Source organism: Rhamphochromis longiceps, linkage group LG13, assembly GCF_057381845.1.
Source record: "Rhamphochromis longiceps isolate RC_006_pf linkage group LG13, R_longiceps_female_GT1.1, whole genome shotgun sequence".
Classification (NCBI taxonomy): Eukaryota; Metazoa; Chordata; class Actinopteri; order Cichliformes; family Cichlidae; genus Rhamphochromis; species Rhamphochromis longiceps.
The window spans coordinates 458,197-485,245 of NC_140569.1; the positions used below are offsets into that span (position 1 = coordinate 458,197).

Genomic DNA, 27,049 nt, shown 5'->3' on the forward strand with positions numbered 1-27,049 from the left:
CGGCAACCAAAACAGCTGACATGTGCAGTGGACGATGGGGAACAGGACGGTGGTGCAGTGAAACGGCTGGTTTGGAGATCAATGCAAATCTGCTTTCTGTTATCACCTGTATGTTGTTCCTATCACCTAAAACACTAATATTTTACAAGTGGTGACCAGTGTGTAAACAGAGCCAAACGTCCTCTGCAGAAAACACTCAGGAGTAGAAGAAATGGAGGACGCTCTAAACCTCTTCTAACAGAAAACTGGTTTCCATTATTTTGCCATTGAAATACATGGAAACAGAACAACTGCAGCAGTCTGCTCTCAGTACAAAAAGGTAATCAGGGCCTGTTCATCACTAGCAAGCCTTTCAGGGCGAGTTACCTTAGACAGCAGCTTGGTGAGGTCTTCAAAGAGGTTGGAGCAGTAAAAGTCACAGTCATAGTTAATGTAGAGCTCAGTGACAAAACTGGGGATCCTCCATAACTGGACCAGTGCCTCCAGAGCCACCTCCTTCATCTCGTAGGGCATCTTAATGTTCTCTGAAGTGATGATGTCTATGAGCTTCTTCAGGTACATCTGAGCAAACAGAGACATGGCCATCAGGTCCTCAGGGACTAACGCTATGAAAGCTGAATGACAGGAGTGTGGATCAATGAGAACAGCTACCTCCAGCTGAAACTTCAGGTGCACTCTCATGCTTTCAAAGAGCAAGAAGCAAACCCGTATGGATGAAGCATACAGGTTCATACGGTCCACACTCAGCAGCTGGAACACAGATGAGGTACTTCATCAGCAAGGCCTCATAACTACACCAGCGTACTGCCCTGCAGAGGACTCAGGCCTCGACAAAGAGAACCAATCAGTCCATCTGAGGTCAGATAAATCAGTCGAGAAGGTTAAGAGTAGATCTCTGGGTTTATAACCTAAAAACACTCCGGTCATGTCTGTCATTAGCAGTGAAACACAAATATATGGTGCTACACTTTTAGCCGTCTCAGTAAGGAACCTGGACCAGATGCTTTAGTTCAATAAAAAGCCAATAATCGCTAAAAAGACTCCGATCAGCACAGAGTTACCAAAATAAGACCGCGGGTTTGACGAGGACTGCTCCTCACTGTCAGCAATGACATCATCTACATTTAATTTACCTGGAACAGGTGTCGACAGAGCTCGTCTTTGACCAGCACTAACAAGGACTGGTAGTTAGGGATGTGTGCTGATTCCAGGGCTACAGTCAGCAGCTGCAGCCCCATGTGCATCATAGCATCAGTGTTGTGGCGGTCATGAGGGTTGGTCAGTGAAATCAGGAAACGAAACAGCTCTCTGAGACACGGCAGGCCATACGGGATGAGGGATGCTCCTACAGACAAGAGGCAAAAGGACAAGAGGTTAGAGAGAACCGCTCTACAGCTGTCTTTATACATCACAGAAACGTGGAACTCTCAGATCATCTTCTGCCCTTCTTGCTAAATTCAGCTGGATCCTACCATCTCTTTGCGTGGACTGTGTGAAGCGGACGCCTCTGGGGTTGACGTAATCCATATCATGGACAGAGGCACTGTCTGACTGCTCTGTAATGGAGTCTTTGTCCTCCAGAACCTCAGGGATGGACTCCACTGAGGCTGACGGGGCTGGTTCAGCCTGCTGGCCCTCAAACTAGACAGAAAGAGGCGCAGCACAAGAGATTAGAGAAGGACAGGGAGAAGCGAGGAAATACAATGTCTCTCACGGAGCCGAAAATGTAAACAAGAGCCATTAGAAACATGTTCACCTGTGCATCTGTAGAGCCAGACTCAGTCCCTGTGAGTGCAATGGCTGCACCAGCGGTTGATGCAGAGCTGCACTGATCCAGGTCAGAAAGGTCTTCCCTGGAAGTAGTTTTTGAGCAGGTGTCCAGGCCGCTGTCAGTGGCTGTTGGGCTGCAGATAGATGAGGCAGAGCTGTCTGAGACGGGAAGGCTGGGATTGGACAAGCCCTCCTCCATGAACGGGACACCACCTGAGAACACAGGATCCAGTCATACAGCGCTCCACCAAAGACCTGAAAGCCAAGCTCTGCTTACAGACGGCTGTGAGTCCATTATTACGACAGCGCGTCCTACCCGAGAGGTTGTTGTTGAGCGTGCTGGGCTGGCTTGGTTCCATCTGACCGGAGGAACTACGGACCATGTGCCGAGGCGGCCGCGGAGAACGTTTCTGTTTCTTCCATTTAGATGACTCGCTCATGCCACCGGCACGCATCTTCAGCTGGAGGAAACACAGTGGTTCAGTGAGTCAGCTGGTCCATCATCACTGAGCAATGACAATGTTTCACTTCTCTTTATATCCAGATCATTTACACACTCGTAATACACAAGAGGCACCGGGACTCGTGTGGCATGTCTTCAGCCGGCGCTGTGTACCTGGAGTGGAGTGCTTTGAAACCAGATTTATATATGCTTGTATATATGCTCGTTATTGTATTAGTGACTCTTTATGACATGGCGGGCTGCGGGGAGAAGGTCATTCTAACGTCTCAGGTTTATCTGAGCACTTGACGACGTCTCGTTGGTAAACTGTCTCCATACTCTCGCACGTTACTCTCGCTTAGCTAGTGCAGCTTTGTTGTGTTGGCGTCTACTTGCCACATAGTTTGCACAGCACGGTTTTCTGCTGTTTTCATGCTACAGTTTAGAAACGAGCTCCTTGACTTGTCTGGCTGATTCTCCTGTGGCGCACTATTACAAACCATCATCTAAAGCAATGAAAATGATTGCACTGAACAGAATATGAAACGATCCCTGTATGCAGATCGCATAGCCCTGCCCCACTATGAGAAAGAGTCAAAAAAGAACAGGAAGAGACTTCTGCTGGAAGAATATTCCCTAAGGTTTTCATCCTCTAACTATTTATTTATTTATTTAACACTTGGGATAGTTGGAAGTCTGTTTTAAATAAAGAAAAACACACATACAAAAAAAAAGAAGCTATCTGCTAACAGCTGGGACACATATTGGCAAATGAAATCCAACAGCTGTGTAGCCCAAATGAATTCAATCATTTAAAGTGTGATAATCCAGATGTGAGTATTACACAGTCATACACTGCTATGTGTCACACAATGACCAGCAGGATCTGCAGGCCTGCTTCCTGTTTGTGTCATGTCATGCCTCCATCTTGCCAAGGTCACAGGTAAAGGAAAAGAGGTTAAGGTAGCGAGGGTAAGTCAAAGGTTATTGGGAGAGAATCTATATACTGCCCTAGCCTAAATACTGAGAGTAATCTTCCTTACCTGCACACGTTTGTTTTTCCACAAGATATTGTAAGCCTCAGAAGAGAAGGGGAGCAGGCAAGGCCCGTGATTAGTGATGGATAACATTATCAGCAGATAAGTGGGACCAACACATAACACAACTGAGCATACACATCTATGCACGATGGGAGGAGTGCAAACAGTGCTCCGGATCAGAGTGCACAGTCACTGTAGGCTGTAACCAAGAGCAGCCAGCACAGATGTGTCAGTGGACAGGCAGACCATGCAAGAAGCAACAAGCGCTAAAACTCTGGGAACACCCCAATCTGCATCGAATACACATATGTGACGTGACACGTAACCAGCAGCTCAAAGGACAAACAAGGGTCATTGTTGTGTTGTGGTGTACAGTGCTGTACCAGTCAGTGCTTCAGAGGCAGGGACATCCACAGAAAGTCCAGACTGAACCACAACAGGCTTTCATAGAGGGGGGGAACAGCTGACTGGATGAAGCCGTTTACTTTAACCTGCATCTGACTTATGTTTGCAGGGATTGAATTTACCTGTAAGCTCAAAGCGTCTTCATATTTAGTCATGTGATAGATCTTCTAATTACACTAAATATGTAAAAGATTTACACATTTAAAGCTGTAAAGTGATTTTGCCCATAAAGCCGGTGCAATGTAAGAATGAGCTTCAGATAAAAACTGCCATTAGAAGCTGCAGGAGCAGTCAGCAGCAGGCGAACAGAGCACCACAGTCACGGCTTGAACACCTCTCAGGGGCTCAAGGAGAAAACTCACCTAATTATTTTTGCATATACAGTACAAAGGACTCACAAATGTCATCTCTAACAGTGCAATAAAAGAGCAGCATCTGATAGATAAAGCCAGAGTGTAGCTGTTAACTCTTCTTGTTATCACTTAGTGCAACTACAACATGTAATTGCAGTCTACACCACAGCACCACTGTGCTGCTCACTGGTGGATACTGCAGAAATGTTGAGATGCTGATGTTTGATTCAACTACATCCTTAAAACCACCGATGTTTAACGCTCATGCGCTCATGCACTCCCACCAAGAAGCCATGCTAACCCTGCCAGTTAAGTACCCTGTCTACCCCACTCTGACTTGTGTTTCTATGCTGCTCTGCACAAATAACATCCTCAGAGTCCAGTATGACAGGTAGGGTCTGTGGGAAGGAGAACAGGGACACATCCAAGTACAGGAAACTTGAAAAGAAAACTAATAGTTACAAATAATAAAGTGGATCCAAGCACAGGGGGAGGACACAGACTCAGACGGAAGATTAACAAAGAATAAGAGAAAGCACGATGACAGCAAGCAGCACACATTCACAATCTCAGCCATGTTACCTTCTTCATGTTAGCACCAACATAACTCTTGGCCTCCTCTTTGAACTGGGGGAGTCTGTAAAGAGACATGAACATGTTACAACATCCCATCTACAGTCTAGGACATAAATCACCAACCTCGCCCACGCTGTGCATCTTAGATGATGTAAGTGAATTAGAAATGGAAGCAAACACACCAACAGTCAAAAGACTGGACACACATTCTCATTTAATGGGTTTTCTTTATTTTCATGACAATTTCTATTGTAATCTACGGAGCTCATCTAATCCAGGTTTAAGGTCCCGTCCCAGACGGCTTGATGTCCACTCACGTCTTGGGTCATTTGATATCGATAAATCACGTGATAGGGTGGGGCAAGGTCTCCCAATGGGTTCATCCAAAACCTTGGCTGATACTGACCCACACCTGTTTTCACATCTTGGCTCATGTGATTGGGCAGATGATCAATGGCTCTCTTAAAGAACAGCTTCAATCTCTCCACCAGTTCCTCTTAGAACTGAAGAAGCTTCTCAGATGAAACCTCGTCAAGAAACTCAAAGAAGTCCAGTCACTGTTCCTCCCAAGCTCTTTCGATTATCATGACCTGGCTGACCGAGGCCCTACACAGACATGATAGCCTGAGCTCTGACTACCTTCCCTCTTTGTTATCATCCAATTACACGTCTCCAGTCCAAATGCCACTCCAGTATCTTTGCTGTTTCACTGAGAGGGTTCAGGCTTGCACAGGACAGACGCATCCCACGCTTGATAGCGTTGTGTGCTTGAAGTAGGCCTCTAGTGTTGCTCGCCATCAGGGTCCTGTTGATGTTGTGGTGTTCTAGGAATTCCAGGATCTACGAGGCATTTGTAGACTTTCTTGTACTGACGTATTCATGTACTGAGCCATGTGCCTGTGCATTATGTACTCTGCCACTGAGAGCACACCTTGGATGGCTGAGTGGAGAACAGCTGGTTTATTCTCATGACTTCCTTCTCTGGTGTACCTGTTCAGGCAGTAAGCCGAGGCCATGCTTTGCTTGGCAGTTTCTAAGGCCTAAGGCATGCAAGGTAAGGTATTCTTCATCACACCTTTCTCCAGCTCTAACAGTTCCCCAGCTTCCCTCCACACCGCCTTGATCTTGGACCAATCTTGGAGGGTGAGGATGATGACATCTCCCCCCTGATGTCCTGGCTCCTCTTCGCCGTAGCATTTATATGGTACATTGTTAATCTCTAGTTGTGTTAGCAGTTGCTTCTTCCGAATATTGGAATGCTGACCTACTGGTTGTTTCGCCGTCAGTCTGGATGTTGGCTGTCGAATAAGGCTGCCACGATTACGTCGACTATCAAAATCATCGATGACTAATTAACAGCTCATTACAGCAAATGTATCCAGTGACTGATTTGTTGAAGTCACAGCAGTAATTCTGTGCCATTCCTTTATTAGCGTGTAAACCAAAAGTTCACGCCTCCCTGTTTATTTAGGCAGAGGCTTTAAATAACTGCTGTATACTGGCCCAGAGGTGGTAACTGGCTCCTGCACGGACACTGCTTTAAAGTTATTTAGTGCATCCTTTAGCCCTGAACCAAAAGCCAAAACACTAACAACGACTTTTTGATTAAAACTCTACAAAAGTACAATAATAAATAATAAAAAAACCCAAAAGAAAAAACATATAGCACTAAACACAGAGCCTGTCATAAGCTGCTTAAGAGGAAATATTACTGTAAGAGTGTCAGCACATTCAGTGAAGCCACAAACGTAAGGCATCACACAGAGTATGTTAGTGTGTGTCACCAGGTTTCTGTGAAGCTAAAGCTTCGCTAGAAAATGATGAGATTAGAGCTCATCAACATCCAAGCACGCACGCACGCACGCACGCACGCACGCACGCACGCACACACTGTGCGAGCCAGCAGCCTTCTCCTGACATTAGCTCAGCGTTAATAGAGTGTTGTTCTGTAAGCACGATTATTGGATGATCTGTGGGTCCAACAGATTAACATGCTTAATACGTTCAGCAGCCAATCTAAGACTGAGCTGCTGCTCATTACTCTCTGATGGAGGTGGGTGAGGGTGGAGGGCATCCCAGACTCACATCTCTATTATCTGGGGTCTGTGGACAAGCGGGGGGCTGGGGCTGAACACGAAGGAAATGAGCTGCGAGTCGTATGTGTGTCTGTGTGTGCGAGAGTGCAGGATGAGAACAATAGAGTAAAAGTCCAGACTCCTTCATTGCACCTGCTCGTGTGCTGAAATGTCTGTTAGTGAGATTTATGCTAACACAGTCAAGTCTTGTAAGAGGACTTGATAACAAGAATCCAGGCAGCAAATAACAACTGGACTGCTCGGAGGAACTGGCAGCAAACGGCAAAAACGAATTCTGGACTTCACTGAAAGGACGATAAGCTAGTGCTTTGTGACAAACCCCATGTCAAATAGTCTTAGTTAAGAATGCACAACATCAGGGAGGAGGTGAAGCAAATCACACCTTTAATTTAAGCTCTGTTTGTTATCCAGCTGCAGTCGGTTTCACTCACATCAGTAGACATGCTTTTGCTGATTGCTTCTATGTGGCGTTGCTGGCAATGCTAACTCAGTGCGTGATGTGTGTGTGCTTAATATTTATGGGGGCTGGAACATTGCTGCTGAATCAGAGAGCAGCTTTATCTATATGCAGATCATACAGCATGCAGCTCAAGTGGCTCATCCCTTTGTCTGTGACCACATGTGCCTGGCACTCCTGAACACATGGTGTGGACGATGGTGCTGTGAGTGAGTGAGAGGGCGGTTTGATTAGACCAGACCTTCCCAAAGTGGGGGGGTGGAGAGCCAATGCAGGGGGGGAGCGGAATGAAAATGGGGGGAAAAAAACAAAACGCTTGGACGCTGCTAGCATGGGCGCCCACAGAAACACAAAGCATCGCTGAATATGTTTCCAAACCAACTTCATTCTAAGCCAAAGACTAGAAAATATGGTGAAGCAAATCTGCCCTTTGGCTTCACAAGTGCCGAGGTAGGTCTCCCTGCAGGATTGGTTTTCCCTTTGTCGGGAGCAGCGCTGTTCAAATATCAGAATAAACTTGGCAAACTTCATATACAGAATCTTACATTGGAAGAAACAGACTGAGGTAACAACAGCTTGTGGTGAGTGTTCTGGTCAAAAGACAAACATTTAAGACACAATAAGCATTTCTCTCACAGATCTTACTGAACGTGTGATCATGTATTTAATGTGGACACAAAGCCTGTCAGTGAGCCCACAGCTCACAAAGCTCTGCCTCCACTTTTCAGGCTCTTCTGAATATCCTGCCATGAGGTGCTAACCTGTATCTCTGGCAAACTTACTATGGACATTTATTTTAAGTTCCAAAACGAGTGTGTTTGTCTTACAACCTTCCTCATTTATATTAAAGACTGTCAACTTGCCATCTGCAACAAACCACCAACACAACCCCGTCATTTATTTACCTGGAGAATAACAGCTGCACCATGTCGACCAGTGTATGTTCAGCCGTCTTCCTGAGGAGCTCTGCACACACAGACATTAGAGACATGAGAACCAAAAACTGCGTGAGAGAGGAGACGCCTCTGGGTGGAGACAGTTTAAGACATAATTTGATATTTTTATGTAAATAACAGGACTGGACTAGAACCTCACAGAAGACGGCGGTACAGCCGAAGAACAGGTCGTCCAATAAGATGAATAAGATGTGAAAATGTCTTCTGTTATCAGTGTGAGGCTAATCTCACACAAACACTGTACCTAATGTCGAGTCCTCAGGGTCAGAATGATTTAATATTCTTATTATTTCAGCTTTATTCTTCACTCCCAGCCTGTCTGAGTACCATTTCACAGGCATTAAATGATAAACACTGCATCACAGGAGCCGTGTTGTGAAGGAGCTGCTGGAATGTGCCAGTAAAACTTGATCAAACTGTTTCCAATAAGGATGCAATGCTTCCTTGAATTAGCTTCAAATAAACTTACCACTCAGACGCATCTCAAAGCAGATCCTGAAGCAGGACTGCATGATCTCACAAACAGACTCGTTGGTCAGGTGGGCTCCCACTGGTGTCAGCAACAAAGTCCTCAGGACCTGAAGCAGCAGGTACAACTGTACTAACATGCATACTGTGGTTGGCAGTGACAGCGCTGACCAAACAAACGGGGCATACCTGTAGAATTTTCATAAGGACAACTTCATCACTGGCCGGGTCTGTTCCTACAAATCTAGCGTGCGTGACGGCGTCCGCCATGTTCTCAATGGCCTCCGCTGCTGCCTCGTGGCTAGCATCTGCCAACAGACAACAAACAGAAGGTTCTCAGAGTCAGACTGTCGTCACTGAAGGGGCGCCGAAGAGAGACTGACTCTCAGACGCGTGTTCATTGATGAGGTCCAGCTCGACTGGACTTATGCTACATCGTCTTCATCTTGAGCTTTCGCACAGCTGGCTGAATAAAGGAAGACTTGATTCAGTCATCTCAAAACGTATGACGGCCAGTTTTGAGATTTCCTTCATTAATAATCAACTATTATTTTTGCTGCTGCAGAACATGTGGCATACACCACAAGCATATAAAATGATGTAGCACAGACAGTGTTGGGTATTCCATTACAGAATACAGAATACATGCCCCAAAATGTATTCTGTAACGTATTCCGTTACGTTACTCAGTGACAGTAACGTATTCTGAATACTTTGGATTACTTAATATATTATCATGTTTTTTACAACAACGTGAATGTACTATTGCTGTGTGATTTATTACTATTACTGAAGGTCCGCGACTCCGAACTGTAGTAAAGGGACCTCTGACTAATACGGCGGGGTCCCTGTCGGCTCGTAGCCGAAAAATAGCTTTACTTTGTTGTGTGGGTCAACTTTTCTGGCGAGAGACAGAGAGAGGCGTCGAAAGGCTGCTCCAACGGAACTTATTGTTTTCGGAGGAAAACAGGAACACGGTGTACAGTCGAGTCTTAATAGCTTACTTACAACTACACTGCCCATGATGCTACATTCTTTAGAGCTATGCTTGTAGCATTCTGCCTGTTAGCTTAGCACAACAACAACGAAAAGGCGCTCTCTCACCCAGGAAACACACAGTCGCAGAGAGAGAGAGAGCGTCGCCCTGTAACCATGGCAACCGTAACGCTGCCGCCTGGAACAACAGAACGTAGCTGTCAAACAAAACCCAAACAGTCCTGACCCGCGACAATATGAAACAGGAAAGTACCGCAGTGTAATCCATTTATTTCAACAAAGTAACTGTATTCTGAATACCACCTTTTTAAACGGTAACTGTAACGGAATACAGTTACTCATATTTTGTATTTTAAATACGTAACGGCGGTACATGTATTCCATTACTCCCCAACACTGAGCACAGAGCACCGTAAAGTGAGCATTTTTCCTCCAATCAGTGACTGCCAGATGTTCAGCGGTGACATAAATACAGTGTGAGCCATGATATCCAACACGTGGTGGCAATGAGCAACTATGAAGACATGTCCAACAGCATCCATCGACAACGTGCTTCAAACCGTGGATCTAGAGACCAGATGTGGCCCTTTATTGAACGTAAGCTTGGACAAACAGCTTACGTCCACCGACTCCTGTCAGAGCAACAGCCCCAGTGTTTTTGAAACCAGAGTGGCTGAGCCATCTTGTTTTTCTTTCCCACCATCCTCACGAGCAGCAATTCATTAACTAATAAGCAGGAGGGGGGGGATTAGGACTATCCCAGCGAGGCAACAATGCAGCCTGTCAACATTAACACTCTGACACAACCTTTCCCTCTGAACATGTGTTTACTACATGATATGTAATTAAAGTTAAAGACACTTCTTGGGAATTTGCTCTTTGACAGATGGTGTGGAGAACAAGAGTCGGTGGTTCGTTTAAGGCTGAGAACTGGTTTCAGAAAAGTCCAGGGAGATGGAGTCATGCTGACATCCCTCCAGAGTCGAGGGCGACAACAACCGTGGAGGTCGTGTTGGAAACATCCAACACCCACACAGAGAAACTGGAGCCACATGGGGATCGAGCAGAGAGACAGAAGTGATAGAAAACACTAATCCTTCCTCTGGCACAGAGCGGAGGCAAGTGGTGTCCAAAGGTGGGCTATGGTGGGGGGGTTTAAAATAACACTGAGGAAAGGAGAGGCTCAGTGTGTGTGTGTGTGTGGGGGGGTAGCGGGGCTGCAAAGTCAACAGGGGGCTGAAACAGCTGCCACATGAAGTCGAGTCTATCAAACTGTGGTCCAGAAACACACACATTCTGTGGCATAACAGAGTGGGTGCAGAGGCAGCGACGCACAAAAAGAGCTCGAGCTGCACTCTGCATGACAAACCACACACAGGGAACACTTACTTTATTGGATTTATACTCGTTCTGTTCCTGAGCAGTTTGTTCACCTGGTCATCTTCCTAACAGCACACCATGCTGCTCTGCTAACTATGAGCTGTGGTTCTCGTCACAGAGCGGGGGCTGAACTACAATCAGCTTTTCACACACTGAGCATGCGTCCAAAGAACTAGTTGACTGTATTTACACTCATTTTCTTTAATGCTCTGACTGTGAGATTCAGCAAATGGCCCTGTGTGACACTTTGTTTCATTACAGCAGGCAGTTTATTAAGAACATGAGAGTTTACTCCAGCCTCGGCCCCAGGCAGGCTTCAGCTGTACTCTAAGCTCGTCTCTTCTGGCAGTCCCTGCAGCCTAAGCCTCGGCTGAGCCCTGTGAGGTCCAGTGACCACGCGGCTGCTAGCAGCACAGTGTGGGACTGCTGACTACAGGAGACTCTGAGAAAATAAAGAAGGGGCAGAGGGGGAAAGATGAGCAATAAGATGAGAGCGAATAGACCCCATTTCTGGATATCTGTCAACAACCGGGCTTAGTTTGCTCTCGCTCTGCCAGAAGCCCTCCGACCACAGAGAGGAGCCACTGCTCTCTAAGTAAAATTAAAATGTGTGCGTCTGACAGTCATTTCCACAGAGATGTCTGTAGACTATTCCACTATTAAACTGTATTCCAGTGTAGCCTGACAGTGTGCTGACCTTTTTGTATCATATTTGTGTGACACCCACGCTGTTCTCTCTCTGCACTTTGACAGGCCTGTGTGACTGCAGGCAGCTTTACAGACTCACAGGCAAACGCTCAGTGAGGAAAACTTGCATCCAGAAAACAGAAATCCACCAAAGCCTTACTCTGTGGTGTCTGTGTGGCCAGCAGGGGGCAGTATGTGACTGGAACGGTCATGTTTGAGTCCATTTATCTTCTACCTGCTCAGAAACTTAATGACATGCAGCTTCTAAGTTTCAGGTTTTTCCTTAGCTGGCCTAGATGGGGTGCAGCTCTGCACCGACTGAAGCTGCTCCTCAGTTTTATTCACATCCTTCGCAAGAAATCTTCAATGTAAAGGAGCGAGCACCAAGACAGTTTCCCAGCAGCTCTCTAACAGGGTGCCTACAGCCGTTTGACAGCACCGTCACGCTGCCTCAGACCCTGCTGCTCACACCAACACCTGGTGATGCATCGTCATTTCACACTTGGCAGACACTGGGCCACATTTCCCTGACGAGGCCAACGATGGCAGCGACCTTCGGTTCATTCTGCAGCAGCTATGAAGAACAGAAACATGTTCCTGGGCCGACTGCGCTCCTGGACTTCACCTGAAGGTGGTTTCCGCTCTTCTTGGTATCATAAAGAAAGTCACCTCAGCCAGGTGTTCGTATTCCTTCATCTGCTGAACCAAGTCACAGACACAGGCCCCACAGCCACGTTCTGGCCTGGATTTCACCTAGAAAAAAAGAGGCTGCTGGTGCTAGCACACTACAGTCAGCCACTATCCCAACACTGTGTGAGACACATGACAACATCTGACACACAATCTGCAGAATGTAATTCATGGTTTAAATGGCTCTTACACACACACGTCTGACCCCCTCGCCCGAGGCTGACCTCATGCTTAACTGTTTTTCTGCTATTTATTCAATAATAATAATAATAATAATAATAATAATAATAATAATAATAATAATTATTATTATTATTATTATCATCATTATCATTATCATTATCATCAATAATAATAATAATAATAATAATAATTATTATTATTATTATTATTATTATCATTATCATTATTATTATCATCATTATCATCATCAATAATAATAATCATCATCATCATCATCAATAATAATAATAATAATAATAATAATAATAATAATAATAATAATAATAATAATGGATTTGATTTATATAGCGCTTTTCAAGGCACCCAAAGAGCTTTACAATTACCAGGAACCCTCCTGTTATTAATATTAGACCTACAACCGGTCCCACACCAGTCTCACCATTTGAAGGAAATGTGATTAAACTGGGAAATGATGCTTTCTCATCCTGGGCATGAGGTTTTTGGGTTTGTTTAAGAATCGAGTACATTCATCAGCATGTTTAGTCTTCACATGAAGCCGCTCCACTACTATCTGGAAACCAGGTCGCTTTCATGTACAGGTAAGGATTTTCTTACCTATAAGGCCGTGAGACAGGAACTTGTTGACAGAGGTAAGAGCAAGGCCTGTGATTGGTCCAGTGGTGTCCTCGGAGCGCACGACTTCTAGGAAAGGCCTCAGGAAAATATTGGGTTCAACATCTGACAGCTCTGAAAAACAATGCAGGCACACATAATCAGGCACACGGTCCCCTGCAAAGGTTTTATCACTGTCATGATCTGGAGCAAACAGTTTTTCCCCAGACTCCAAATGATGGTTCGTGCAAACAGCTGCGCCGATAAATCGATGAGGAATTAACATGACCTGTGTTTTACTTAATGGTGAGGGGAAGACGAGGGGGGTGCAAGATCTTCGATACAGGCACTGCTAAGGCAGGGAGAGAAGTGTGCTAACAGTAGAATAGGTTAGCATTTGGGTAAAGAGGCTCCACACTCCCTATTATTGATCTATTCTTCTTCATTTTTTACCTCCACCAGTGTTTTTAGGGTCAATCTGCAAAACCCGACCAAAGAACAACAATCAGATCAGTCTGTGAGCACCGCAGGGTCACCAACACTCTAGCTTTTTATATCACACACGTAAACACAACAGATAATGATCAAAGTGATGAACAATAAATAAAATGAATCACTATGATGATTTAAGAGCATATTTACAAAGGACCACTACCCACTCTGTGAGCCTGAAAGCTTTTCCCACAGCGTTGGGAGCTGTCTCCGTGTGCTGCAGCAGCGAGGGTGAAACTAAGAGCCGACTACAAGAATGCACACCGTACCAGCACAGTGCAGTCAGGTGCTGCTCGTCACACTGTCAGAAGCATCATTTCGCACTTGTCTCCACGGCTTTACAGTCCAGCGGTGGCTTGTTTCACACTACTGTGTCTGGTGGCTTGCACTGCTCGTGGTGATGCAAGGCCTGGATGTAGCAGTTATGGAAACCCATCCCATCCCTGGTCCTGAGAGCAGTTCTTTCACAAATATCTGCAGAAGCAATCACAAAGCCTCGGTGCTCACTTTTAGTAAGAGACTATGATAGGTGTCCATCAGCTTTCTAGGAGGGTGGCAGTGGTTTATTACTTTATATTCAAACACATGTAGTTTAAGAGGAAGATCTGAGACGATCCAAAGGGCCATCAGTAAACACAGGGCTGAATGCAGCCGCTCTGTGGCCTTTGAGAAGTCCAGGAAAATAAATAATTATAGCTGCAGCCAAGCTTAGACTGACCTCAGGACGACACTGACCAAACTGCAATAAAGAAATGAGTTTTCAGTCAGAGGTGCGTGTTGCCTTCTATGAGCTGTGTTTGCTGCATACAGTCTGTCTTGTACACAAGTCCAACTGGAGCTGAGCTTAACTGGAAACCAAAAGAAAACCAGTTTGTGAAATGAAGCCATTATGATTCACCATGAGCCTGATCCCATCTACCTTGACTTGCTGGAGCTCGTCTCTCTGCTCAGAGCTGTAGGAGAGGATCCAGCCATGTGTGCATTACCTTCACAAATGGCCCTCGCAAAGGAAGGGAAGAGAGCCGGGGGTGAACCTCTCCCCCAGAGAGCACATCAGGATGAGGCAAACTCTCTGAGCAACAGAGGCCGTCTTTAACACATGCGCATCTATTGGCACTGGAGCAGAAAAGCTTAGAGCACAGGGAGCAACTACAGCAGATGAATCTGAGCTGAAGACACTGTTCAGACAAAAAGGACAAAAGCAGAAAGCAAACAGGCCTCTGTTTATTGTGGTGTCTTTGTAAGGCTTTCCAAACAGAGTCGTGGAGCTCTACAATCCCAAAATGCAGGATCTAAGCACAATATGGAGTTCTTCTAATGATGGAGACCCACTAACTTCCATGCATCCCTTTAAGAGGCAGTTACAGGGCTGACTGGACTCTGTGGGAAATAAACCAGAACGTTGCAGACGTCTGCTGATTTTAGACATTTGTTGCTATTTAGAAGAACAGATATAAATGAGGCCACAAACACAACAAGAGTGTGGCGTTTTTCTCCCTTTGCTCCTCAGTGCACAGTCAGCACTTACTGTCCCGTTCATGGATCAGCAGTATCCTTTCACTGCCTACTTCATGCTCCTCATTTTCCTTTGCCAAGTCTGTCAGTCCGAGGTCAGAGGTCACCACATCCCTGTGACACAGTCTGTTTAATGTTCTTCTACATGATAAAGAAAAAGCTGCTGTGACAGCCAAACAAAGACTCTTCAGTTATCATGAACACATTTGGAAAACAGCATAAAAGGTTTTTGGGGTTTTACACTGTAGTCGTAAATAAACAGAACTTTGTAAAGTAGAAACTTTTCTGTCATGTAGTCGTTTATTTCTTAATGACTTTGTGTGGTAACATGCACACACTTCTGCATGTAGTTTATTTTACGGGACGTTCAATAACTGTACATTTAATCTTTTTCATTTTAGCTCCTAAGAAATTCTGCGCTCATCCCGTTATCACTGCGGTCAGAAGCTGCTCTCTTCACGTTTTCCCAACACGCTTGCCTTTAAACCCACCTCCCCGTGTCCCAGTGTACCTGGCCTGTACCACTACCGTTGCTGTCTTTGGAACGTCTGCCCCTTTGACTCTTTCACATAATGGTATGATCCCAGTCTGTCATTACATGTGATTGGCCACATGGTGTGCCCATTGAAATCGAGTCCCACCCCTGCCTGCACTGATTCTCAGCAGGGCTGAACCTGCGGCTCCCACACACTGACGGGACATTAATAATTGACATATGAAATTATCTCGCAGGGCAGATATAACTGTATAATTGGGCCATAGGTTTGACAGGCCTGCTGTGAGGTTTGCCTATGTCATCTATATTTATTAAAACTGAACAGTAGGGCTGGTCCTTTGATTTTTCTGAAAGTCGACAGAGCCCCTTATAACCCCGTGTGCCTTATGTATGAACTCTGGTTGTGTTTACTGACCTCGGAACGATTTTATGTGCACGGCGCTCGAACATCTGTCAGATGTTTCAGTACGACTTTGCTGAGCTACGAAGCCGCACCGCTTGATGGATTGTCGGAGCATTACGGTTATCGTAGGCGGAGCCTCGCAGAGTGATACGTACTGTGCTTCAACATAATATTACCGTACTGTGTGTGTATGACCTCTTTTTAAGTTTTGTGGATATTATACATGGTTATGCTGAGGATGTGTCGGCCAGTTTCCACTGGAAATGCCTTTTGGTTAAACTGTCAGCGAGGAATTTGCACTGTTACGTTTTTATATAACTTTAATGCAGATAAAAAACAGCTGCTTGTTTCAGTGGAAATACATTGATGTCGGGTTTTTTTGCACTAATAAAGTTGAGGAGTTGTAAAGTATTTTGTCTTGTGTCAATTATATTATCAATTATATCGTTATCACAACTTTTCAAATGTATATGGTGATAAATTTTTTTGGTCATATCGCCCTGCTCTACTGAACAGAGATGTTAAGAATGTGTTATATGGAAAGGAAGTGTATAAGAGCCTGTGTTATAAACGGTCATCATCACTAAACTGACCGACGGTGAGTCATGTATCTGTGGGAGCTCTGCCAGGTCAAACAGCAGTGGTGAAACACCCTCTGCCACAGACGCTGTGGCCCGGACCCACACACTGATAACCCACCAGTGACACGAGTAAGAAGGTCTGTGACTGCAGTGCTGAGGCGCCTCATGCTAAGGCAAATATATATATATATATATATATATATCCCTAACCTTATTAATTTAAGTATTTATGACCTATTATTTTGTAAAGGTTGTGACACCTGGCCAGTCACCAAAGGTTTGAATGCTGTTTGTTGGATGTATGGACTATAATACAGCTGTGCTACTCTGTTTTAAAGCTAGTGTAGGAATACTCCTACATACACACCTACAGGATCAGCCATGATGAGCTTTAGATGACTGAGAAAGTGTGACATCACCACACAGCTGTGGGATGTGGTTGCTATAGTGACTAAAGCCACTGAGAGGAGGGGGAGGTGTGGAAAAAGCTGCTGTGTGGGTCACTGAGACGTTTCTGCAACTGAAAACATCCACATGAACAGAATCAACTCTGTGGGGCAGAGAGGACAAAACGTATAGTTCAGTACCAGACTTAACACAACATCCTTATGTGTAAAGTCCAGAGCCTCTGTGCGGCACTCCATGGAGGCCTGAACAGTCCCTTCTAAGGAGCCCTGCAATGGGGTGAACGTAGCTGTTGGTGATGATGTGCACGGTTCTTAAATGACAAGAACAACTTATAATTGTTTGAAAATGACTTCTGGTGAGTTTTTAAATGTAACATTTTACTACAAGTCATGTAGCTCCATGTTAAGGTGGTAGTGTTGTCTGCATCAGGGAGAGACAGACATAAATGTGGCTCTGAAATTCAAAAGTACACATTTTATTTGAGCAATCCTTTCACCATGAGTGACACCAAGCAGAGGACAGATGTCATCACAATGATAAAAAACACGGGTTGAGATATTTGGATGAATTATGTACTAGGGCTGCCACGATTAGTCGACTATCAGACTCGTCGACGACTGATTTAATAGTCGACGCCTCGTTTGAAGCTTTGTAAGATCACAAAAGACGCAGGAATAAGTAGCAGGATTTAAGAGTGTAATAACGGACTGAAACAGAAGATGGCAGCACTGCATGTACAAGGATGCCAGCTGCCGTTAAACCCCGAAGAGGAAGAAGCTGTGTCCCAGAATTCATAGCGCAGCCCAGCTCAGTTTCCAACAATGGCGGCAGCTAGTTAGTTTTAATATTACTCTTATTATTCTTTCTGGGTCACAAAATAAACGTTTAACATATTTTCAGGGAGAATGTAGCTGTGTAAACCTCAAATATCTGCTCAGTTTATCAAGACACCGCATATTTTCAAAAGCGCTCCGACGTTTTCGGAGACATCTGTTACCCACTAGCTCGATAGCTAGCCGGGGGCTAGGCTCACTACCCGATCTGTGCCGGAAACCCGATCGGTACCCCGCATGTGCGAAAGGTGTCTACTTCCGGTCGAAGCGTTTTACGATAGTTAGAGGTCAGAGTATCTGTTAAGCTGTTAAGAATAACAAGTATCCCTTAAAATTTTTCCAATAATGAAACATTTCCATATAATGTAGACAAAAACAAAAAGATAATTATGGATCAGGACTCCTTGATCCTTACCGCGCATGTGCAGATGTTTTCTTCTTCTTCTGTTCGTTTAATGGCAGTTTACTCCCCAGTGTACGAGGATACCGCCACCTGCTGACTGAGCGACTGAACCCTATTGTAAACTGAATTAGCGTCATTACAAACGTGTGTTAAATTTGATAGTCGAGTGTGTTTATACTCGTCTGTGAAGAGGATTGTTGGAATAGTGATGATGATGTGCGCTATCACTGTCAATTGTCAGTAAACACTTAATCTGGCTGATGAATCTACACGTGAGATATTACAAAGTCAGTATTATTAACTCTGTAATTCGGCGCCATTCTTCTTATTTTACGGCGCTCTTGTTCAATCGGGGGACGCTCTCTGTTGAGGAGAAAAGCATGAATTTCTTTGTATACGGATTATCCATTGTTTAAATGTCCCGGTAGTCGAAAAGGAGGCAGAGCTGCTGAGAAATGCTAGGAGCTAACTGGGCGCTAACCGTATCATTCAAATATATTCAATGTCACAATGTTGGCAAAGAGAGGAAGTGACGCAAGATTTGCGCATGTGGGGTACTGATCGGGTTTCCGGTACGGATCGGTTAGCGACAGCAAGGCTCACTAGAGCCATGAGAACACCGGACTCCCGACAAATCGTTTTCAAACCCACCGACGTCTTTCGCTACTCAGGTTAAACATGATATATAAGTCACTTAGATAACTTAAAATGTTATTGTTTGGCTTTTTTCAGTATTTTATTTGTTCCTGAGTAAATCACGTCATCAAGCTGCGCCTGTTTTGGTCGAAAGCATCGCAGCGGCTAAAACCATGATCATCTGCAAATTATGCCGACAGTCATAGCAAAGAGATGAAGCACTGTTGAAATATGGGGAAAGCCAAAAACTGCGCTTCCTCCACTTCTGTAACATTGATTCATTAATGTTGAATTCTCTCGCAGCTGTTCTGTTCCCATGTTGTTGCAGTATATTAATGACTAACCTCGTATTGTGGATGAATAATCTCAGTTGTTCTCCTGACTGAAGTTTGCCCCGTGTACAGCATCCTGCTATGCGATTGCATTTGTCCCTGACCACCAGAATCCCTCACGTTAACTTTTAATGAGTGGAAAAAAAGTTGGCTTCATCCTCCAGCTTCACTGTGCTAATGTTATGCTAACATATCTGTGTCGCTAGCAATCACGTAGCACAACATTATATACCAGGTAGTCCAACTCCAGTAACCCTGCAAACGCCACTGCTGTTTAGTTTCCTGTCTTCATTTATGTTGGAAGTGACAACAGAGCTGTACGTTTGAATTAGTTTCAGAAATCTCTGTCAGAACATGCTATGAAATGTTTAGGTGTAAACTAGCGATCTAACTTCCTGTTAACTTCTAACTCCGTTAAATTTAATAAATTCTGTTTTCATGGATGTTAAACTTAATTGTTACACCCGATAAAGCAGCAACACTGATGATTTTATTACAGATGAAATAATTTAGACCGTTTTTAACTCTGTGTTCGTTTGACTTTGGAACCTGAAGCTGACAGAGTTTTGGACCCAGATTACTCCGCGAAGCTCCTCACTACGGCAGCGTAATGCTCTGACGATCCATCAAGCAGTGCGGCTTACCAAAGGTGTACTAAAACATTTTTAGCAGATTTCTGCCAAAATCTGTTCGAGGTCAGTAAGCACAACCGGAATTCATACATAAGGCACACTCTTGATTTTTGAGAAAATTAAAGGATTTTAAGTGTGCCTTATAGTGTGGAAAATACGTTATACAGAAGAAAATAATATACTGTGATAGATATCGTTATCGCACATGCTTCAAATTATATCGCGATATGAATCTTAGGCCATATCGCCCAGCCCTAGTTCAAATATAAATGTATTCAGTAAATGAACATTTCAGTTCATTGAAGCCTGAGCAGAACTCAAAGCTGGATCAGCTTTTCAAACAAATGTAACAATGAGTTTTCAGTGGAAAGCATCCACCACAGACTTGTCTTTAATATTAATTAAAAATGAATGAATATGTTTTAGATCTACACATAAGTAAGTGCATCATTCACTGACCCAATCCCATCATTATTATCGTCAGGTGAGAAGGCCTCAGATATGAGATGCACGTATCGTAACTGTGGTTTGTCTAAAACTGTAGATGATGTCCAGCTACTACTGCTGCCAGCAGAATTCTGTTTCCAGTCTGAAAAACAGAGCTAATAAAAAAGGAAGCAGGTGCATTATTCAGCCAGCATGACTTTATTACCAAACCGTGCCTAGGCCACAGCTTGCCAGCCACTGTGCTGCTCTGCACCTGTTATCCTGTACGTAAAATGTATTTTCAATGGTGCATACTTTGCACAATGACTACATTATTCCAGCAGGGAGCTGGCTGGGCCCCAGCGTCCACTTAATGTGTTTCACAGTCTGCTGTCCCCTCTGTGATGGACGAGCACTAGTCACGGTCACTGTGATTATAGATAACGGATGTTTTATCACAGCAAATTAAAACCTGAGCACATACGAACAGTTCTGTATTAATGGGGATGTTAAGTGCGAGATATTCTGCTCCACACTGAACATCATGTAAAATGTCACTGCTGACATATCCTATCAGCTCTTAAAGCATAAATGCAGCCGCCTGATTCAAATGGCTCCATTTCATTTGGATGCATAAGTGTTTGCTTGTAGTATCACAGTGAGGTGCCCTTCAGATAAGATGGGCTCATATTATCACCTCTATTTCCAGAAAAACAAACAGTGGAGAGCAAGACGCGCAATTTCCATCCCATCTTTTAACCATGTATCCTTGCCAATGTCAGCGTGTGTCTTGGTTATGATGCAGGACGGGGGGGGGGGGGCAAACTTTAGGTGGGCAGCAGGAGCGAGAGCGCATAGAGCCGGGAGTGTGTGAGGTTGGAAATAGTACAGAGTAAGGCTGTGGACTGTCATTCAGCAGGATAAACTAATACATGGTTTCAGGCTCAGACTGGATCGTGTCAGTTATCCACGATACAGAAGCGAAGAGTGCAGAGTCGAAGGATGATTGATTTAAGGAAAAATGGAAATGCAGGGAACGTCGACGTGTCCACCACATATCAGCAGGCACGAGGATAAGAAAACAAACAGCTGATAAGTAATAAGATGCTGCACTGGAAATACTCAAGTCTACATGTGCCTTTAGACACACACATCCATGTGGAATTAGACTGTTGTGTATATAATAGCAAACAAACCTAGTGTCAAACACCATTGTGACCATTTTCATATGTGGTGACAGAGCTGGCACCAACATCCAGTCTGCATGAGCCAAAAAGAGACTGAAGTGTGTGTGTGTGTGTGTGTGTGTGTGTGTGTGTGTGTGTGTGTGTGTGTGTGTGTGTGTGTGTGTGGCTATCATCCTTATTTGTTTCACCTGCTGCTCTCCTTCACCTCCCCATTAATGGCATTCCCAAGGAACGGGAGAGATTCCAGAAACCACACACACTGTGCAAGTGTGTTCACACACTACGCCACTCCCCCACACGATCACACTGCAGGCGCACTCTACTGGAGACAACGCACAGCCGCTATTAACAACTGATGCAGCGCCTGAAAAACTGCCATTGAATTGTAAAAATCTCCTTACAGGCAGTTCTTCACAATCACCAAGTACCACTAAAGACAGGGGCAGGGAAGTCCAGGCCTCGAGGGCCGCTGTCCTGCAGGTTTCAGATCTCACCCTGGGTCAACACACCTGAATCACACGATGAGGTCATTAGCAGGCCTCTGGAGAACTTCACGACATGTTGAGGAGGTCATTTAGCCGTTTAAATCAGCTGTGTTGGATCATCATCTGAAAGCTGCAGGACAGCGGCCCTCGAGGCCTGGACTTCCCCAGCACTGATTTAAGAGAACCATTTTTAGATCTGCTGTCAGCACCTATTCTAAAATTAAGACACCTGTGTTTATGTCTAAACTCAATTAAATCTATTCAGCTTGACCTGAACCAATTAAAAACAAAACACTACAAAGACTTAAAGACTTAGTGGGATTAAAGTGAATCATACGTCTAAAGACATAAGACAAAGGCAGGGCAACTGTGACACCTATGCCTAAAGGAGGATGGAGTTTGTGGAGGAGCAGCAGCTCTACTCTCCAAGAGAAGCTGGGCTCTCTGTAGGACAACAACAACAACAACAACAACAATCTTTATTTATAGAGCACATTTAAAAGCCAAGGGCATGCCAAAGTGCTTTACATAAAAGAATAAAACAATTAACATTATAACATCAGAGTCATATAAGTGTGGAATTATGTTCACAGGTAAAAACCACTAATAAGAGTAAACTATAGCACATAGCTATAGCAAAGTAAAGCTGTACCATCAAACACAGTGATAGAGAACATAGACAACGCAAGACAAACAGAAAAATTAATAGAATAACTCACTGCAAACAAGGCCAGGATTTAACTGGTAGAAAAAGCAAGTTCAAACAGATATGTTTTAAGCCGTGATTTAAAAGATTGAATAGAATCAGACGCCCGGATGCCAATCGGGAGATTGTTCCACAGCTCAGGTGCAGCTAGAGCAAACGCTCGATCACCTCTAGACTTCAAACGAGATCTGGGCTGAACCAACAATAACTGTGAGGATGATCTTAAAGCCCTCGCAGGAGCATATGAGTTTAAGAGTTTCCTTAAGATAGCTTGGTCCTGTGTTATTAGTAATTTTAAAAGTAAGCAACAGAATTTTAAGGAGATGGAGTGAGCCCAGCTACTCTTCAAAGGAAACTCATGTCTGCTGCCCCGACCTCACCACCCGGAGCACCGGGCCTTAGGTGATGGTAGGAACGTAAACTGACCGGTAAACTGAAAGCTTCACGGGTGGATTTGGTAATCTGATCGTCAGATCTGTGGCCACATGTCTTGAACACTAAGGTGAAGAAAGGTGCTTATGTTTGGTAGCTAATAATACTTTCAGTACTAATAAAAACAGTCCTTATTCCTGCTAATTACACAGAAAGTACCACAGGTGTTTCCTGGTAATGGTCACACTTCTTGAAGTTTGCTTTAATAACTTGTTCATGTAGTATTAAACAGAAACAGGCAGTTTTATAATTTGCAGCTCATTACACCAAACCTAGCACACACTACACGTTATATTTAATAAGTCAGAACAATAAACGAGATATAATTTAGCGCCCAGTTATCTTTCTGATTTACTCCATTCATACAATCCCAACAGGGCACTTAGATCATCCAACCATAGGCTCCTAGCACAACCTAGGACTCGAATGAAGTCGAGAGGCGACCGGGCCTTTGCATCCGTGGCACCCAGACTCTGGAATAACCTCCCCGTTCATATTCGCACTGCCGAGTCTATCCAGTCTTTTAAATTACGTCTTAAAACTTATTTTTTTACTTTGGCTTTTGATTCTGTCTAGTTGGCTGTTTTAGCTTGTTGCGTTGTTACCTATTGTTTGTTGCCCTCTTCTATTGTTTGTTTTAACTGTCTCATGTTTTTATTGACTGTGAAGCTCTATGGTCAACACTGTTGTTTTTAATATGTGCTATATAAATAAATTTTGATTTGATTTGATTTGATATTTACATTATTGCTTTAAGCCAAGCAGAATGCTGGCAGCCTAAGTCAGGCTTAATTTAAATATTATAATCTGGTATAATCCTGCTACACTAAAACAATAGCCCATAAGGTCATTATGATGGAAAGCAGACACATTACCTTCTTATTGCCAGGAGGGTATCATATTGTTACTGGTTTTGCCTCATGGGCCTAGCTTTGTTTCTTAGCTTGTTTTTGGCTCCTATTATCCAATGAAACACACCAAAAACAGTTATTACTCTGAGGGGTTATAACATCCAATATCCCATAATAATACCTTCAGTTTCCACCTTGCTGCTGCCTTGTCTATACTAACATGTCATATTCAGATTTCCTCATGAAAATCTTCTAAATCAAAACCACTCTCCAACCTGGAAATGCATCCACAATTCAAACATCACACCTGAGATGGGTTTGTCTCATTTCCCTGCCAAAGAATAATTATTCATCTCACTGTGATACCACACACACCAACTGTCACACATGTTACATGACATTTGGTTAATATAGTTATTGATATATTGACAAAATTAGATGGGTGTCACGGCTTGAACATGTCACAAAGCCTATTCAGAAAGTGTGTACTCAGCTCCGTTTGCCTCACACCAGTCATTGTGACAGAGTGCTGCCCATTCCTGAGCCCAGTTTTTCCCAAAAGTACCAGAGAAGAACGTCTGACTCTCTTACAACACAAAGCACCCTGAGAAGATTGCTGTGCTGACTTTAGAAACAACACTCAGTTAAATAAGTAAGAAAAAAGAACACCAGTATGCAAATAGCTACCACGTCCTACACTAACAAAATAACTTTTACTTGATGTGCAAGTATAACTACACACTGAGCACAAATACAGGCTGGTAAACTGACACACAAACACCAGGAGCCTACATGCTAGCTGGTTGCGATGCAACTCAGATACTTGGACTAAATGCAGGAAAGCAGGATTCAGTTGAGAGTCATCCCATTTCATCCCTCCCCCAGTATGAATGTAACCACTTACAGCACAGCTCATCAGCATTAATAAGCTGATACCACTGTACTTAGACGTGACGTTCGCTTTATGTCCACACTGCATTGACAGCAAATCCTCTGTGTGTTTAATAAATCACAGCAGTTAGGTGGGATGGCTTAGTCTCCAGTCACCTAATGACTATATTATAAGCTACAGCATTAAGAGGGATGAATACTAATCTTGGCTGTTTCAGTTTACCCTGGGCTAAAGGGGAGAGTGCTTTGAGCAGGCAACGGAGCAGTGTGGGTTTCCCTGGCAGCCAGTGTGTCAGCCGCTTTCCAAACACAGCAAAAGTACATCACTGACTTAGTTCTGCATGCTGATCTCTGCCATCTCATTATCGTTGGGGATAGTGAGGGTATACAGCACCCACACACTTAAAAAGCTCTCCTACATTCAGCTCCTCACCCCTGCGCTTCACACCTGGGATTACAGTTTTACACACCGTTACAAAGTGCTACACGCTGTCACACGCCGTTACAAAGTGCTACACGCTGTTACAGAGTGCTACACGCTGTTACACGCTGTTACACGCTGTCACACGCTGTTACAAAGTGCTACACACAGTTACACGCTGTTACAAAGTGCTACACGCTGTTACAAAGTGCTACACGCTGTTACACGCTGTTACAAAGGGCTACACGCTGTTACAAAGGGCTACACGCTGTTACAAAGGGCTACACGCTGTTACAAAGGGCTACACGCTGTTACAAAGGGCTACACGCTGTTACAAGCTGTTACACGCCATTACACACTGTTACAAAGTGCTACACGCTGTCACACGCTGTTACATAGTGCTACACGCTGTTACACGCCATTACACACTGTTACAAAGTGCTACACGCTGTCACGCGTCGTTACATAGTGCTACACGCAATTACACACTGTTACAAAGTGCTACACGCTGTCACACGCTGTTACAAAGTGCTACACGCTGTCACACGCCGTTACAAAGTGCTACACGCTGTTACAGAGTGCTACACGCTGTTACACGCTGTCACACGCTGTCACGCTGTTACACGCTGTCACAAAGTGCTACACACAGTTACACGTTGTTACAAAGTGCTACACGCTGTTACAAAGTGCTACACGCTGTTACACGCTGTTACAAAGGGCTACACGCTGTTACAAGCTGTTACACGCCATTATACACTGTTACAAAGTGCTACACGCTGTCACACGCTGTTACATAGTGCTACACGCTGTTACACGCCATTACACACTGTTACAAAGTGCTACACGCTGTTACACGCCATTACACACTGTTACAAAGTGCTACATGCTGTCACACGCTGTTACAAAGTGCTACACGCTGTCACACGCCGTTACAAAGTGCTACACGCTGTTACAGAGTGCTACACGCTGTTACACGCTGTCACGCTGTTACACGCTGTCACACGCTGTTACAAAGTGCTACACACAGTTACACGTTGTTACAAAGTGCTACACGCTGTTACAAAGTGCTACACGCTGTTACAAAGTGCTACACGCTGTTACACGCTGTTACACGCTGTTACAAAGGGCTACACGCTGTTACACGCCATTATACACTGTTACAAAGTGCTACACGCTGTCACACGCTGTTACATAGTGCTACACGCTGTTACACGCCATTACACACTGTTACAAAGTGCTACACGCTGTCACGCGTCATTACATAGTGCTACACGCAATTACACACTGTTACAAAGTGCTACACGCTGTCACGCGCTGCTACAAAGTGCTACACGCTGTTACAAAGTGCTACACGCCGTCACACGCTGTTACAAGCTGTTACACGCCATTACACACTGTTACAAAGTGCTACACGCTGTCACACGCTGTTACAAAGTGCTACACGCTGTTACACGCCATTACACACTGTTACAAAGTGCTACACGCTGTCACGCGCCGTTACATAGTGCTACACGCAATTACACACTGTTACAAAGTGCTACACGCTGTCACGCGCTGCTACAAAGTGCTACACACTGTTACAAAGTGCTACACGCCGTCACACGCTGTTACAGAGTGCTACACGCTGTTACATGCTGTTACAAAGTGCTACATGCTGTTACACGCCATTACACACTGTTACAAAGTGCTACACGCTGTCACGCGCCGTTACATAGTGCTACACGCAATTACACGCTGTCACACGCCGTTACAAAGTGCTACACGCCGTTACAAAGTGCTACACGCTGTCACACGCCGTTACAAAGTGC

At 44.4% G+C, this 27,049-nt stretch overlaps 1 protein-coding gene across 2 annotated transcripts in view; it reads right to left on the reverse strand.

The window, feature by feature from the left end:
• Positions 1-27,049, reverse strand: part of gbf1 (golgi brefeldin A resistant guanine nucleotide exchange factor 1) — an 81,321-nt gene that overhangs the window by 23,063 nt on the left and 31,209 nt on the right. For both annotated transcript variants that reach the window (XM_085428890.1, XM_085428889.1), the window contains exons 4-14: positions 13,115-13,246; positions 8,753-8,871; positions 8,565-8,673; positions 8,045-8,105; positions 4,593-4,647; positions 2,087-2,231; positions 1,757-1,983; positions 1,473-1,641; positions 1,134-1,345; positions 652-750; positions 367-561 (exon numbers count right to left, since the gene is read on the reverse strand). In XM_085428890.1, coding sequence (XP_085285016.1) covers positions 367-561; positions 652-750; positions 1,134-1,345; positions 1,473-1,641; positions 1,757-1,983; positions 2,087-2,231; positions 4,593-4,647; positions 8,045-8,105; positions 8,565-8,673; positions 8,753-8,871; positions 13,115-13,246 — 1,523 coding nt within the window. The remainder of the gene's footprint in view (positions 1-366; positions 562-651; positions 751-1,133; positions 1,346-1,472; positions 1,642-1,756; positions 1,984-2,086; positions 2,232-4,592; positions 4,648-8,044; positions 8,106-8,564; positions 8,674-8,752; positions 8,872-13,114; positions 13,247-27,049) is intronic.